The 18,061-nt window shown below is 36.4% G+C and overlaps 1 protein-coding gene across 1 annotated transcript in view; it reads left to right on the top strand.

Annotated features, from left to right (window-relative positions):
• DOCK4 (dedicator of cytokinesis 4) overlaps window positions 1-18,061 on the top strand; it is a 262,201-nt gene that overhangs the window by 200,818 nt on the left and 43,322 nt on the right. Inside the window, exons 27-32 of the mRNA XM_075493937.1 lie at window positions 614-708; window positions 8,227-8,302; window positions 9,937-10,037; window positions 10,705-10,763; window positions 13,465-13,613; window positions 15,188-15,273. Of these exons, the coding sequence (XP_075350052.1) occupies window positions 614-708; window positions 8,227-8,302; window positions 9,937-10,037; window positions 10,705-10,763; window positions 13,465-13,613; window positions 15,188-15,273 (566 nt within the window). The remainder of the gene's footprint in view (window positions 1-613; window positions 709-8,226; window positions 8,303-9,936; window positions 10,038-10,704; window positions 10,764-13,464; window positions 13,614-15,187; window positions 15,274-18,061) is intronic.

The raw sequence follows: 18,061 nt of genomic DNA on the forward strand, positions 1-18,061 counted from the left end.
CATTCAGAGTAGCTCACGTGTGTTCACTATTTTTATAAATTGAGCAAATGAGGCAGAACGGTTAAGTGACCTGCATACAGCCAGCCAGCTGCGATAACAGTTCAGAGGCCTGGGCATCACTAGTGGATTCACTGGTCTTTGCAAACCCAATGATAAAATTGTCCTTACACTCTCTCTCTTTCCCACCAAATAATGCCACTTTTAGAATAGATCTTGAAAGTGATGAAAACCTGGCATGATTAAGGAGATATTCAGAACTCTGTAGTGTTTGTAAAGTGCTTTTTTGATTTGCAAATTGTTCCCGGGATCGCATTTGTGGAAGTGTATGGGTGGAAACCAAATGCATCTTTGACATTTCTCTTATGCATTGCTGTCAATCAACTGGCACATTAAATTATTTTCTTCCTTTTAAGAACAATGGATTAAATCACTATTTGAAGCTTTCTTGGGGAATCAAAAAAATGAAAAAATATTCAGAGGTTGAATATGTTGAAAATAAATGCAATTGCGCTATTTCTATAGTGATTTTTTTGTCTCTGATTAAAATATTTTTGAAGCTCACCACTCTTTTTAAAGCAGCAAAGGCATATGACTGCTTCTTTTCCTTCCAAAGGATTTCCTGCTGCAGATTTTCACTGTATTTCGGATACTAATACGACCAGAGATGTTTCCAAAAGACTGGACAGTGATGCGTTTGGTTGCAAACAAGTAAGGCATTTTTAATGTTAATAGAAAATATGGGTCGTATGCGAAGATCATGGTATAAATAAATAAAGTTATATGATATATGTAATAAAAAAATCAAAATATCTTTTATAATGCTGGGTGCAGTTTTTAATTTTTGAATTTAAGATTTAAAATCTCTGGCTTATTTTACACAACAAATTCATAATATAATCTGTACCTCTTTCTATTCTGAATTTCAGTAAGCACATATAACTGGAAAATCAGAAACCCTTTTACAGAATGAAGATGCTAAGCATCAACAGCTTTGTTTTCCGAGTAGCAAATGACAAGTCTCAACAGAACTTCATTTCAAATCTGTTTGTTGAAATGCTGAGTTGGTAAAGATCTGTTTGCTCTCAAGAAGAAATTATCTGTTGTAATATCATTAATGATGTTTTTGCATGTTTGTTAATTTAGTGCTTGTCAGAAAAATCACAAATTAAAAATCGCAAATCAGGAAATGAGGTACAGCACAGGCAACAGTAACGTAGGGCTGTAAGCATTGCCTAGTGATACTTTGAGATGTAACCTGCCTTTGAGCTATTCTTTCTCTGCTCAGGCCTTATTTTTAGAGAAACAGGTTCCCAGCATTTTTGAGAAGTAATTACAACAGGTCTGAAATTCCTGAATTTTATTTCACCTATATCACCAGCTATCCTTTTTTGTAGGCTTAGCTTTAGATCGGATAAGCCAGCTGAACAGTCAACACAATTATACAAACACCAATGTCGGCAGAGGAGGGGGGTTGTGTTGGGCAGACGTAGGAATCCAGAATTTAGGATTGACTTAGACTTTCATGGTACGTGTTGCAATGCCTGATGAAAATTGGTTTTTAGTCTGCTTTGTGCCTGCTGGCTCCAAGGAGAATTTAAATTCGTGGTGCTGTACAGACTACTAGTAACAATATTATTGTTACAATTAAATTTGGTGAAACTTATATTCATTATATATATTTCTTATGTGTGTGTGTGTGTGGATATGCAAGCATCATAGTATTTGTTCAAACTTTGTCAGGACTTGAAAAAAAATAACATTTTTTGCTCATTCTTGTTACCTCACTTAGTATTGCTAATCTTGCCAAGTTTGGATTCCAGCAAAAAAAAAAAATTGTTAATAATCAAAGAATGGATATGATCATTTGTTTCTGTGTATGATATTAAAGAAGATACGGCTGATACCAGCTTGCATCTGGTAATCATGCTTAAGAAATAAATTGAGAAACACAGGAAAGAGGGAAAAAACATAGGAACTTTTAGACTAAATATATAATCTAAGAAATTGTTTTATATTCCAGAAACAGCTGGCTTGGCAGATGGCTTTGCAACAGCTGACATGTACAAAACTAAGATTTAGGAATGACCTTGGCATGTGTTTCTTGGGCTGGTGGTGTTCAGATATGCTGAAGATGATACTAAGTTCTGCAAAAGGGATATTTACTTGCACCAGTATTTTAGTTAGCATCACACATCTCCTTTTATTAATCCATGTCATGTTGTTTCTGATCATCTAGGAGGTGGCTCTATGTCCAGTTCTGTCAGGCAAAGAAGATGGGCAGAAGTTGACAATAACTGCTGGTAGGAATTGGCCATGAGAAGCCAATCAGATCAGCTAACTGAACCCGATAATGCACAATTGCATAAGCGTTACTGCCAGCAGATGGGATGTAAACACACCTTTACCAATTCGGCATTCAATAATTGCTTTGCTAGGCGTTCGTTCCTTTGTGGAGGAAATGCTGGTTTGCTATGAAACAGGGCGTTGGCCAGGCGTACTTAAAAGTGTAGTGTGAACTGAAGACTCATTGTTCCTGTGTTATATATCTACGGCTTAGTTTCTGTTCCTTTTTGAGGCAGCAGAAAGGAAAATCCACTTCTGTTCTCTCCTCAGCTGCAGAGCACTGGTTTTTCCGGAGCTGTTTCTGAAGGGGAGCTCCTTCCTTTCACTTGTGTCCCCCACTGCCATTGCAGTGGCTGCCTTCTTTCAGCTTCCCCAGGGTGTTCAAAAGCACAGAGCCACAGAGTAGTAGCTTTGCTAGTAGAATCGTCCCAACCCAAAATCTCTAAGTGCAAAGGGAAGAGCCTAGAGGTAGGATGAGAAATTAGGGCACCTGCCTGCACCACAGACAGAAGCGGCTGTGAGCCGTTCTCCCTGAGCTTCACTTGATGAGCCGGAGCACTTCCAATGATCTGAGACTCTTCAGGAGTGAAGGCAAAACTTCTTGAACTCCTTGCTCCTCCATTCATGTCTAAAAGGAAAAACTACAAGGTCTAGCCCATCTTTTTAAGAGCATAATCAAGTAATCCATTAACAGTCTGGATCTTTTCGAACTCCTGCTTCCCAGCAATAAAATGACTGTCATGTTTCCTGTGTCAGATGGCCGCCTTCTCGGCTGTCTGGGCTTCGGCCCGAGAAACGGTAGCTGATCTGAAGGCAGTGTGTGTCCTGGGAGCTTCACCCATCACTGCAGTCACATCACCAGCAGCACTGGCTTTTCTCTCCCCTGTCCCTAGAGTGATATATAAAAATTCAAACTGTCTGGTGTTTGCAGGAAGAGAGATTTAGCCTGTCTGAGCCTAGGGAAGAAATGAGTCCTAGCAAGGATATAATCAGGTAATAAGCTTTTCCTGAGGGGGGGAAAAGAAAAATCATTTTTTCTCTTTTTTTATACATGCAGATCTTCAATAACCTGAAAGACTTTTAGGTCTTAAAATGCCATAATTCTTTCAATATATAATATTTATATATAAAAATATTGCTGCCCCCGGCTTCTAGATTTTTTTCTTTCTTGTTGCAGTGTTTTCAGTAATTATGTAGCATCTGATACTTGGATGCTGTCTGGGATGAAAAAATCCCAGAAGATACTGTAAGCTCAAGAAGACAAATCTGTAACTATCCAGAAATTAAGATACTTCACGACGATGCATGCATGACCTATAATCCTGAATGTCCGGATGCCCAACATGAAGAAGTATTAATGGCTAGCATTATAAAACTACCAAGTGACTTCTAAAATTTGAGAAAAAAAGTAACATTTAAAAAGGCAGACGTAGCACTAAAGCAGAGAAATAGATCTTTTTTGAATTGTGTTCTGTGATGGAAGGAGAAGAACAAGCAAAAAAATCCTTAATGTTTATTAGCTTCTAGCGGTTGAGGAATGAGACAGAAATTAACTCTGTTTAAAACTGCATAACGATGTAATATCTGTAGTGAGCTAATCAGCATATATTCAGCAAAGCCAAATAATTACTTATGGTTATCTAATATTTCTAACATGGGTGTTACTACTGAGTGACAAAATATGTTTTATATATACTATGGAAAATATACTTTTAATTTCCTTCATTACAGGGATAGACTTACTTTCTACATCAATTAGGTAGTAAGCTAGCTTGCTGGCCCTCTAAGCAAAGCTTCTATTTGTAACTGCAAATGAACACCACATAATATAGGAAGATGTCTGAATCAGTTGCCTAGTGCCAGAAAGGAATCCAAAAGTCTATAATAAAATATGCCAGACTAAAATTGAAGCTTCTGGATAACACCTTCATAATGTCTCTCCCAACTGAAAATCACTGTGTAATGGTCACTTGCTTAAGTTACTCTCAGGTTAGGAAAAGCATCACTTATCTAATGCTTTAATTGCCTGGCATCTTTTGAGAGCATTTAACAGACTCAGCTGAACTCCAGGTATGTCATGTTTCATTAACAATTGAGGAGGCTTTTGGAGAGCAAAGTGAGTTTCCATTACTTGCTGAGCAAAGGTTTGATATTTATAACATACTGTGCCAATGTATTATTGAATAATGAACTAATTTTCCACTGCTCTTGGTATGCAAGAAGCTTTAATTTTAAAGATCTCTGTATGATTAACTATGTATACCCTTTCAGCATTTTATTGAATGGTAGAGATGCTAGATCATCCAATTCTCAATTTGAATTTTATAAGCATACAAAATGGTTGTGTGAATATTCTTATTTGTAGTAAAATAATTGCTCTGTAAAGTAAGATTTACTATAGTGTGTTGCTTATACTAAAATTCGAAATGTATCTACTGACACTTGGGCATAGGGACTTTAAGCAGAGAATCCCTTCAATTATCTAATTCAGTAATGACTGGAAGACATTATTATTTTTTTTTAAAAGTAACTCAAACGGAATACACAGTAAAGGAAGACATCGAATTAGCATTAGTTTCATCATTATGGCTGCTTTGAAGAATCCTGTTAGCTCCCATGGTGTGGGAGTCTGAGACTCCTACAATGAACAAAAATTCTTGCTTTTATGTAATACACAGTGTTGCTAACAACATTCTTGCTTTTATGTAATACAAAATGTTGCTAACAACTGAACCTGACATTCAGTCTGTCACAAAAAGCATATATATACACAGGTATGCATGTATGAATAAGTTTATATTCATATAACAATATATATATACACACATATATGTGACTCTAGGTTCATTTCATTTATTTATGAAATATGAAAGAAACTTTTTTTTTGTTCAAACACCTCTGCTTGGAAAGATTTCACTCTGAAATAGCAAAGGATGAAATGAGAAGCTAATGTTATATATTTGTCCCATATCAGAATGGAGAAGAAAGCTTTCATTTTCTACCATTGGCTGCCCAGGCAAAAGCCAGGTTGCCAGGGCACGGTCCAGGCAGCAAACCAGTTGTTGAACTTCTGGGGGCTGCTTTGGATTTTTCAAACAGGTTATTGCAGAAAGGTTTTCCGTGAAAATTTGATGGAAAAGCCACTCTGTCAAAAATGGCCTGACTGGACCTTGGGTTAGCATTCTGTATATGAGCCCAGAGTAATTTAGTAGCTAAAAGCAGAGGTTTTTCTCCTGTAAAACAGTGAGTGGTTGCGAACAAATTTGTGGCAGGTGGTAAGAGGAAGAAAAGCAAGTCTTGTCGCAAACTCAATGTTTTCTAGTTTGATATTCAAATGGATTTTAAATAAATGTTGTTGTTGTTTTGAGATCGTTGGCTGGGAAGCAACTTGGAGTGTGAGTATTGTAGCAGATCAGGCAGCTGTCCATCTGTCCTCTGGCTGCTGTCTCTGCTTCATGCATTTTTGCTTTTTTTTATAGAACCTACATTATTTGTAGGAAAAGAGGAAAGAGAACCCCCAACCTTAGCAAGGTTTTCTGTCCTACCTGATTTTCATTTGTTGTGGATTCAGAATAACAGATTGTGGGTCAAAAACAATGGCTTCATCTTTCTATGTTCAGTCTGATGTTTTTAGTTCTTTTTTAACTACAAGCATATACACTCTCACTCTACAGACCTGCATTTTATCAACTAATCCACATCATATCTTTGGCTTACCAAATAAATCAAACCTGAGCTATGTTGCCTATAGCAAGAAATACCTGCATTGCAGTTATTCTGTTATCTCAGGAAAATTCTGGAAAAAATATTCTAAAAATTGCATTTAAGATTTCTACTCTAATCACCTTCATATAAGAATTTACGCAGATCTTTCTCTTCAGTTTCACCTGCCATGGAAGGAGTGTGGCAAGAAAGGAATTGTCTCAGACATAAATAGAACTATGTAATGTAAACCTGGCAATATGGTTGCAGTTCTTGAGATCTTGTGGAATTTTCTCTTGCGTACAATTTTTCAGAGATTTATTACTTTGGACTTAGGTTGACTTTTACATAGCAATAGTTCTGATGAACTGACCTTTTCTATCAGAACGTCTTCCTGAAATATGCGAACTATTTCCATTTTGCGAAACATATGGGCTGTAAATTAAATCATGCACAATAACAAGAATGACAGGACTCTCTTTCTTATCCATGCCTTGATTCTTAGCTTTGCTTATATTAGTTTGTTAACGTTTCACTTTGTCTTCCATGCTACAACAGGGAGTGCTGTATGCACGCTGTAACTCCCCGTTAGTGAAAAAGTGGGGTAAACTGTACAGATGAGTGCTAAACATGAAACACGACTTTGATAGAAAAACTACAGTATAATTGTTGAGAAAATAATATGTATGAAAATTATATTTGAGCAATGGAACTAGAACGAACGAAACTTGAGAATCAAGCAGTGTTATAAAAACAACCTCAGTCTTGCCAGGTGTTCAGACACATCAAACCAGAAGGTAAAGTTTGGCAGGGACAGGCATTTTAAAAGTAGAGGAATGGAAGCAAACATTTGAACTAGTAATAAGCTAAATGGTACATAGACATTTTGCATTTATAAACTTGAAATCTGTCAAAAGTGCCAGAAGAAAAAAATAATTTATTTCCTAGGTGGGTTGGTTAATGTGTAATTCTTCAGTGTTGTGAAGATGAAAAATACTATACCCTTAATATATATATTGCTGTTATTATATTTAATAAAACATATTTTGTCTGGAAGGCATTGCAAAAATAGTAAAAAATGAAGTCCAAAGTATCAAAAGGGAAATGAATTTTAGCATTGTAACAGCATACAGGTCAAGAACCATGTTCAAAGAAGTACTAGATGTATTAATAGTAGGTAGATGGCAATTAAATGAAATGTGTAGATAAAACCTTTTTCTCAGAAGGTCTTTAAACAGCTGATGGTTGTAAAATATATGAGTGTAACAGCAAAAAGATCATTCGTTGTTTATCTTTTTTCCTCCCCCATAAACATCCCCTACTGACTACTTTCAAAAATAATTTAATGGTTTATATGGATTTTTGGTTTGACTAAATATGTTGATAGACACAAGTGCTGCAGAGGTTAGCTTAAGGGTTGAATCATTGAAATGAATTATACTTAAATAACCTTTAAGCATGTTCTGTTTCTGTGGATTACTAAACTTGGTTGCTACAATGAACAAGGCTGTCATTGACCCCTGGTGACAACCACTGTGAAAGGATTTTGGTCATATATATTTATCTAAGATAGATTAATGTAATGCAGGCAGGTGTCAATGCAGAGCAAAGTATGACCATTTGCAACATACAGAATAGAGATCTTTAGATGCAGATCTTTCTTGCAGAGCTCATGCAGTTTTGCATTTATCTGTTGTCATTAAAAAGATTCTTTGTCTGTAGGGTCGTCAATGTTACATATTGGTAATTACGAGATATTTTATATTTATGATCTATATGCACATATTTTCAGTACCAAGAAAGCTGAAAGCAAATTGCCCAACTGTATATATATTAGTGCTAGTAGGACAAAGTGTGTGTTAAATCTGATATCAGCATTATTTGCAGAACAAAATCTATGGTTTGCCTTTTTGATCAATTATATTCTTCTATACAGAGCATCTGTTTTCAGCACACATTCTTACATCACACCTATTTTTATTATTTTTTTTCTTAATGTGCATGTTTTCTGTCAATAGGTGCTGGTAGTAGTCAGATATTTGTATATGTTTAAAATGTAGTATTTAATGCCACCTTACATGCTACATCTATTTCTTCACTGGAAAATTGTCTGGCTCTGAGTATTAAATATGAATTTCCACTTAATGAAAACTACTGTCTTTTTCATTCTTTTCTTCCCAGTGTGATCATTACTACAGTCTTGTACCTTTCAGATGCCCTTCGTAAAAACTTCTTAAATGAAAACTTTGATTACAAGGTAGAGTAAATGTGTCTAACATAAGATAGATGCAATAGCTGCTACATCACCCTGTGGCTTGCTTGTTTGTTATTAAAATTAGCTCCAGCATCTAAACAGCTAGAACATATACTAAATCAGCAATTTCAAGTGCTCAGAGATTACGTTTTTTTTCTTAAATACAGGACTGTCTTAAAAATCAGGAGTGCTGTGGGTTGTTTTTAATTTCTTCTTATTTTTCATTTTGTTATTTCAGCCTCTGTGTTAGACTACTTATTCAGGATTTTTGCATAGCAATTTTTTTGATTATAGAAATTAATTTTATTATTTGTCTGTTATTTTGGAGTTATTGCAGAAAGGAAAATTATTCAATTTTTGAATCGATGCAAAGTTATCAAAAATATGGGTTTGCATTTCTGTAATTTCTCTCAAGACCAATTAACATGCTGCATAATTAAAATTAGAAAATTATGACACTACATGGTGAATGTAGTTAAAGATGTTAGTGAGTACGTCATATAGTGAGATACGGCACCTATGATAAATGGTGAATTACAGAATGATGCTTTTAGGTTTCATATGAGAAGACCTAGGAATGCGTCTGAAAAGACCCATTCCCATGGAAACCTGAAGGAATATTCTGCCCAACCAAGAGACATTAGTCCAATTGCTTCATCATAAAAAGTGCAGAATTTCCTTCTGAGAGAAGACAGCGAGCTCCTGTTGAATTCCAGCAGAGTTGTGGGTGCTTCTCTGAAAATCCAGACTCCTGTTGGAGAGATTGGCAGGAATGCAGATTTATCTACTTGACATAACTGGACATGAGGGAGCCTATCCTTTATGAAGTTCCACAAGTTCAGAAGCTAAAGCTGATAAAAGAATTGCCTGTACACAAGGCATCTATGTTCCTTAAACTTGCTTAGCAATGTTAATACTCTCCTGCAGAACTGCAGTGTCTGGAATAGGGCTCCCCCTACACTTCTTTCTTCCTCCTGCCATGGAGCATCTATAATTGGGTTATAATAATTAATATTTTAATGTATTTAAAATTCATCTTTAAATATTTTAATGTATTTTAAATTTATCTTTAAATCTTCTAAGTAGAAGATTCAACATCCAATTCATAAAGCACGCGCACAAAACATCTGTATATTTGCAATACGTTAACAAAATGTGGCTTCGGTTTTGTCCAGTGAAGCCTGCAGCAAGTGAGACTTGCAAATAGTATTATAAAGTAGGACAGGCCAAAGAATGACAATTCTTTTATGTGGTAGCTTTCGAGGTGTCAGAATTTTTTGGGTTTTGGACTTAAAGGCGTAACTTTTTGTAGTCTTCTATTTAAATATACCAAAAAAATGTTGCCAAATTTAGAAGGTAAGGTTTTCTGTTTTGGAGGGATGAAAAAAAGTATCTGCAACTCTGAAACCTTTAAATTTAAGAGATGTAGAACATGTAAAATAGATGTATTTCTGCTGAACATTTTTGGGTTGGTGAAAAGTATATTTGGATGCAAAGAAATTTAGTTAAAAACAGTTTGAGTAATTTATTAGTTGAGACTGAAACAACTGATGTGATTTGAAAATTTGCATCTTGAGTGGTCATAAAATGGTGGTACTGAGAAAATGAAATAACCAAATGCCATATGCTTATTGTAGATATGGGATTCCTACTTTTTTCTTGCTGTCATTTTTATAAACCAGTTATGTCTGCAACTGGAGATGTTCACACCTTCCAAGAAGAAAAAGGTTTTAGAAAAGTAAGTACTGCTGTCAGCTTCTACAAAACTGTAATAGATCAAACACTTCTCAAAATGCAAGGCATGGGAGGTTGCAAAAAGGCCTACCAAAAAGATAACAGTAACAGGGTTTCCACTGACTAGAATGAGAGGTGTCTCTGGCCCTTTGTGTAGGTCTTCAGAACTAATAGCAGCCATCACAGAAGTGCTCAAATTGGTTCAGATACTGGGAGTAAAATAGCCATGGTGTAGCAGTGCCAACACTAATTTCCAGTTCATGCATAAGTTGATTCACACTGGTTCGGGTGTTTCTGCCAGGCACTGCACTGTTGTCTGTAGGCATTAATTATATTTCTTTAAGCTAAAGCAAAACTATTTGTTCTCGGAGAGAGTACTACAGCATATTACTGCAAAATTAGCCTTCGCTTCACGGCTGTGTTACTGATGTATAGCATTTAGAAATAACTGATACTTTTGACAATATTGCAAATAAACCTCGGTTTAGGAATCCAGTTTTAGCTGGGTACAATGGAAAGAGCAAAAACTTGGAAGAAATCATCACTTTTAAAGTAGTTTTTTATGGACTACAAATGAGACATTTCATTTAACAATGTCACAGAATGGCATATGAACTTGATTTTCTTAAATGTTCTTTCACTGTTTTGCTTTATTTTTTAATACATTGCAGATATGGTGACATGCGGGTAACAATGGGATGTGAAATCTTCAGCATGTGGCAAAATTTAGGTAAGTAATTAAACACATCATCAGTAGCTCATAAAATGGAAAACAATTATTGTTTCTTCACCTATTAAATACACTTGCCAGTGATAGAGGACTTGTTGATAATGAAGTTCACATGAATCATAGAATCATAGAATTATTTAGGTTGGAAAAGACCTTTAAGATCATCAAGTCCAACTGTTAACCTAGCACTGCCAAGTCCACCACTAAACCATGTCCCTAAGCACCACATCTACAAGTCTTTCAAATACCTCCAGGGATGGCGACTCAACCACTTCCCTGGGCAGCCTGTTCCAGTGCTTGACAACCCTGTTGGTGAAGAAATTTTTCCTAATATCCAATCTAAACCTCCCCTGGCGCAACTTGAGGCCATTTCCTCTTGTCCTATCACTTGTTACCTGGGAGAAGAGACCGACCCCCCCCTCGCTACAACCTCCTTTCAGGTGGTTGTGGAGAGCGATAAGGTCTCCCCTCAGCCTCCTTTTCTCCAGGCTAAACAACCCCAGTTCCCTCAGCTGCTCCTCATCAGACTTCTGCTCCAGACCCTTCACCAGCTTCGTTGCCCTTCTCTGGACACGCTCCAGCACCTCAATGTCTCTCTTGTACTGAGGGGCCCAAAACTGAACAGCGTATTTGAGGTGCAGCCTCACCAGTGCCAAAGTCTTGATTCAAGTTTAGGAAAACCCTAGTCATCGGTACTTCCCTTCTTTATAGCTAAATTCAGCTTTCTAAGCCTTGATACTGTATCTGACCTGTCCCTATTTCTTCAAAGAGAACTGAAAGAATACCATCAGAGAAAATTAGAAAAGAAAGTACTGCTCTTTTTGGGCAGAATTATTATGCCTGGAAATATACTTATGTTCACAATTTTAGTTCTGTTGCCAAACAGTTTAAGGAACAGACATATATCTTAATTCTGAAGCTCTCTAGAGATGCTGGATTTGCATCAAATCTTCCCCTAAGTCCTAGTTGCACTAAAATATAAAGGCATAAATGAATTGGTGACTGATGTATAAATGACACATTGGACAACACAAAAAAATATATGCTTGGGTATAAACTTAGGAACATTTTTATATTTATAAGCAATAACTCTGCAAACTGTTTGAAAGTATGAGCCTCAGAGAAATGCAGTTAGATGTTGTTTGGGAAGAAAATAAAAACTGAGTAGAAGATTTGGACATTACGTTTGTCATCTTTATATTTCAATTATTCAATAGTTCACTTCATTAAAGGGCTCATTAAAGATATGAAGACTATTGGTGGTTACTGAGATATTGTCATCTCAATTCTATAAATCTTTTCCCCAGTAAGATACGCAGTTGTAAAAAACTGCTCTTTCTGATCAGCCTGTACTAGAAAGAGAAATGTTCAAAATAAGAAATATTTGCTTATTAATATTTTGTTAACATTTGTTGTGTAGCATATTTTACTTATTTACAGTATTTAGTATTGCTTACTCACTCTAAGGCATCCCTCTAAATTGTTTGGATATATGATGGGTATTTCTAAGCTGGTATTATCAAGGATCCACTCCTGGGTCCCATCTCCTTCCTGCATGCTAGGACAAGACCTTAGTGTGCATCTTCTCCCCACTCACATTGTTCTCTGCTGAACAGAAACCCAGTATGCAGGCAAGGAGGGAATCACGTTGCCTTTCAATGGGGGCAAGTTCTGTGGGGTATGATATGGAATTCATCTGGTAATGTGTCCAATTAAATACTGTGGTCAGGATATTTCATATAATTGGTGTTAGCTAGTCAGCATTTTACAATTCTCTTAGCAGTAAGAGTCATCATAAGCCTTGATCCTTGTACAGTCACCTTGCTTTCATAAAGATATGCATCCCAGGATGTTTCCAGCAGAGGGGTTTCTGGATTTCCTTTGCACAAACACAAACACCAAACAGAGCAGCAGGCAGGGGTTACTGCCCCCTGGAATATCCAGAGGTAGGCTGGGATGGAAATGAATTCCCAGCTTGCAAAGTCAGTGCATCGTGATCCATAATCCCCCTATTCTGAAGATACCAGAAGTCTTACGCCTGGAGAACTGAAACTAAATGGTCGGTCTTTACTGTATGCCATTTCTAGCTTTTCTGACAAGAACTTAGTTTTGTAGTTTCTGCTAAGTAGAATATGGTGAGTTAACGGAAGATGTTTTAGTACTGATTTTAAACCAAGTTGTTTTGAGAAGAGCTGAGTCACATCTTCCCTTTCCTGCAGTCAAAACATGTACTTCCATTTCTGTACTCACAAAACTAAAGATAGGTAAAAGTCAAAGTAGTTACCTCTTTTTGATGAGCGTGTAATATCAGACAGTTAACCATTTTGTAAACACAAGAATGTAGAGCTTAGAAACCAAACCATTCCTGTGAAAAATAAATTACATTATCGGAGAGGGCTTTGTCTCTTTTTGTTCTCCTTCTGGAAGACTGACTTGGGATACAGGTGACCCACTGTCACTTCTGAACTCAGTATTGCATAAGAAAATCTGATAAATTATGTTGGCCTTATATTCTATTGTCTACAGCTTTTCTCTGCACTTTTTGGGCTTAAGAAATAGCCCATGCTGTGATGGACATGAGATAAAAAAATCTATAGACATTTAGAGTGCCATTTTTTAATTCTTCACATAGTAATTGGATTGCTTGATAGCTCACAGGACACCCAATTCACACTCAAGTTCCTGTTCATTTTCATTTTAGGGGAACACAAGCTTCACTTTATTCCAGCATTGATTGGCCCCTTCCTGGAAGTGACCTTGATCCCTCAGCCAGACCTAAGGAATGTAATGATTCCCATTTTCCATGACATGATGGACTGGGAGCAAAGGCGAAGTGGCAACTTTAAACAGGTACTGCATGTGAAGCTCTTTATAAAACAGGACTGAAATTCAAGCACTTCAGAGAGTGCTGGTCCCAACCATTAGTGGTTCAGGGTGGAGAAGGCAGCCACAACATTATACCTGTTGGAGAGGAATTACCAGGGTTTTCCCTTTTTACTGTCTGCAAGGGTAGTAAGATTCTCAATTAATGCTATCGTGTGAGTAATGGAAGATGAGGGATAAAATCTGTGGCCTGCTGAAGTGAACAAAACTTGAGTTGTCTTCAGCAAGGCAGATTTTGTTGTGGTGGTTTTTCCTCTCTGCTTTACAGCAGTACAGACTACTGGTTAGACAGGATTCAACTAGCTTCCCGTCCGGTTAGTATGAAAAATTATCAGATGGTCCTTCTGAGGAATGCTCTTCTGTAAGTATCCAAGTATTCTTGCTGCTCAAACACCTTCTTAACAGGCTAGGAAGGAACGACCAAGTGTGCCATCTGCTCCTGCAGCTCCCACTCAGTTTTTTCAGACTGCCTCAAACCATTTCTCAGTGCCCTCCTTCCTGCTGCTTCAAATGAAGGAAAGCAGAAGTATTTGAATTACTCCCAGGCAATCATAATGCTTAGGGTGGAGCTGTATCTGAAACACAAAACAAACTATTAAGAATGGAGGAGTGCATGTGATGTAAGTAGGTAGCTTTTCACTATCAATGTATAAGCATATTGTTAAAAATCGCCATAGAAATGTTAACAAGGAGTGAGAAGGAAAAAATCCAGTTGTTCTGCTTCTCTGTGTTTTCAGCTTGGGTTTAAATGTAAATTGTAATAGATTTATTCTCTAATAAAACATCTTGACCACAGCTTGGTTCCTCCCCTAGATTCATGGTTGCTAGTATATTACTGCTAAAAAGGAGGTTTGAAATATTAACACACAGTGTAGCATCACCTCTATATTTTTTATAATAAATACATTTTAAAATATGCATTGAAGGAGTCATTAGCCACCAGATATGTTCTGTAAGTTTCTTTGAAAGCTAATACGTAAATCCAGCAAATTGGATTTCTAACCAAATGCACTGGCAGGTAAGGCAGGTTGGGAAAGTAAGTCTGAGCCCCCAAGTGTTCTGAACAGTACAGATATTTATAAAAATTAATTTATAAAGAGTGGGGTGCAGGTCAGAAAAGATGATATTTTTATTGAAGTCTAAGAAAATGGCTTGTGCTTACAGCCCTGCAGTGAGAATTCAGGCAATTTATTTGGGCTGTGTGCTTTTTGTATGACTCCATAAATAGATAGCTGCCTTAGCAGCAGCAAATGCTACTCAGCCTGTAGTTTTAAAGTCACGTTGCTCAATTTAAATTAGCTCCCTCCCTCAAAAAAAAAAAAAAAAAAAGCCACCACCAAAAAAAGAAAACCCCCCAAACCTTGGGAATGATAACAGCTTCAAAGAGATGAAGTGACTTATCATCAGATTTACATGATTGACCAATAATTCTAAGATATGCATTTAGCAAAGTCCCTTACATAAAAACAGATCTTCCAGCAATTTTCTCTAATCTCATTAAAGGAAAAAGAAGCTGTTCACACCACACTTATATGTTGCAGGTGGAAGCAAAACTGATTGACAAACTGGACAGCCTAATGTCGGAAGGTAAAGGTGACGAAACATACCGAGAGCTCTTCAACAGTATGTGAGTAATATGTTTATCTTACGCTAATTCCTTGAGTTCAGTTGCTTGTATCAGATGCTAATGTCATTGTAGAGAGGTAACGCTTAAAGCAGTTGTGAATCTCGTTTTTTTTTTTTTTTTTTTTTTTCCTGAAAATCTGAGGAATAAAACATTTTATGGTGTTGTATGGCATCTGTAAAGTCTGGCTGTACTTCTTGCATACAGCTATAATTGGGAAAGGCTAAATCTGTTACATCACAGAACATTCTCTTTCTCTACCTACTAATTTTAAAATCGGAAAAGCAAGAAATGCTTCATAATTGCATAGGGTGCAGGTAGAGCTCAAATGGAGCATTTTGAAAACCAGGCATGAGAATTCAACAAAAAGCTGTTTAATAAGAAATTTTCTATTGCCAGAAACTTGTACTCATCTGTGTAATGTCACTTGTTGATTTCTTGATTGATGTATACAATTTTATTTGTTCTGATAAGATTATTTCCTTTTATAAATTACTTGTTAAGCTTTTAGTATATTTTAATAAATGACACATCACTGAAATCTAATAGGAAAAGCTAATAATAATGCTGAAGTCCCTAAGGTTGCCCATAAGTTTTCCCATTGACTGAAATAAATGATTGTCACAGAGTACAGGTACAAAATAACTAACTGAACTCTGTCTCTGTTGTTCCTCAGAACTCAATTCCACCTAAGTGCAAGATTTCACTTATTTCTGGTGTGTTTAGTAGGAGATGTATTGTTCCTGTTCAGGATTCCAAGCTGTGTATTCTTCAGTACTATTAAACACATGATCTTTTTCTGTTTATATGGCTTCTTAACCATTCCTTCTTCTTTAAGTATGTTTTAGCTCTCCTTGCTTAAATAACAACATTCAGATCTCAGTGTCTGTGAATAGCAAACATATAATAATCTGTAATTGTATTCCGTTGAAAAAAACAGAGTTCCTAAATAATTATCATTTACAGAAGCAAAAGTGTGTAGAGAGATTAGGCAGAATATTATGGAAATGGATTAATAATGGTAAACAACAGTACAGTATGCTAAAGCAGAACTTTCTTGTAATTATTGATGAAATTTTTAATAATCTGAGTAAAGATAATGAAAGGTAAGATGATTTCAATATTTTAGTAACACAGTATTCTGACTTTTAAATTAAGTCATTAAGGGAAAAGCTCTAATTACAAAATGAAGTCTAAATGCATTCTCATATGCAAAATACACCAGGATGTCTGTCACTGAAATAACTTAAAATTCTATAAGAAAGCATATTGGTATGAAATATAGTTCCTAATTTTTTTTACGGTTTTGAGTTAGATTTAAACTGGGGGATGTTATAAACAAGATACAGTGAAAAATGGTGAGAGCCTTTTATAAATCTAAATGCTGAAGACATAGTCATAGTAATTTAAATTGCAAAATGTCTCACAGCATCAATATACTTGTTGTTTCTGTTCTGGTATGACAGAAGTTAAAACTAAACTCTTTTGGAAATTTCAGAGTAACTGCTCAAGTTCACTTCCAGCTTAAGAAAAAATAGTGTTTATCATTAGGTTTTCATCTGAGTTTGCTTTGATTCCATACATTAACACCTCTCAAGAGCAGAGCTTGCAGAAGATACTAATCTAAAATGGAGGATGACATAGTGTTCTAGGGCATGTGAAGGAAAATGATTAAAATCAGATGGACAGCTTAGGGAGCTGAATGCAAGGGATGGGGTCAGTTAGCCTGAGATCTCTTTTTTTTATTTCTTCTATGAGTAATTTAAACTAAGCAATATTAGAGTGTCTTTAGACAGTGCAAGAAAGCAGACTTGTTTAGGCTGAAGTGACAGAGATGTAGTACGTACCCAAGGACTCTGAAACAGTAATATAGTTTTGCAGCAAGCAGTGGTTTTGTAGTCTTTAATGAAATCAAATGCTGCAATATTACCTGATCTTTCTGAAGATTCGGCATGATTGGTTTTGATAGGTACAGCTGGGAGCCAAGGGGATGCACACACCTACTTTGGATACAGTCTAGTAACTGCAGTGGGTGTGACACTCTCAGGTTTTGTCATGCTTTTTGTTTATTTTGTCTGAATCAGAAAATGAATTTAAATCTCTCATCTTCCACGTTAACTGCTTTGTCCAGATACAATCACTGCATCTTTCCTTTGAACATCTTCTATTTTCCAGGACAAATTATAAGCATCTCTGGACATATCTAAAATATTATGTGCTTAGAATTCACTACTTATAATGGAATTATATTTATCAAATGAAAAGATGTAGTGAAAGTGGGAGGAAGATGACTGCTGTTTGTTTTGAATCAATGTCTTTCTAGGGACTTGAATGTGACCACTCAGTGAGTAGCTCCTGATGTCATCTGAAGAGCTGCAAAGCATGGAGTAGTGAACATTTTGCCATCATGAGAAACTAGATGTTGTAATTGCTACCCAGTGTAATCGTGGTATGAAAGGCGTCCTGATCTACATTTACACTGTAACACTGCAATTGAATTCCTGAGTTAATTAGCACAGGGAAAAGAATGATTTCACTTTATTAAACAGTTGGTGGTTAGAACAAAATCGCTGGAAGCCAAGGGATATACTCAAGTAGCTCTTTTGTTCTGAATCCAATGGATGCTGCCAGTTTATTACTTCTGTGGCTATTCAGGTTAGGCCTAACACAAGCCATTTCAGATTTGGAGGTTAAGTGGCCACGTTATCGAAGCACAAAACCTGGGCTAGTGAGCTCCACTGGGGGCCTGACGAAGAGGCTTCTCTTTGAAGAAATGGGAGCTGACATTCAG

Source organism: Mycteria americana, chromosome 1, assembly GCF_035582795.1.
Source record: "Mycteria americana isolate JAX WOST 10 ecotype Jacksonville Zoo and Gardens chromosome 1, USCA_MyAme_1.0, whole genome shotgun sequence".
Taxonomy (NCBI): domain Eukaryota; kingdom Metazoa; phylum Chordata; class Aves; order Ciconiiformes; family Ciconiidae; genus Mycteria; species Mycteria americana.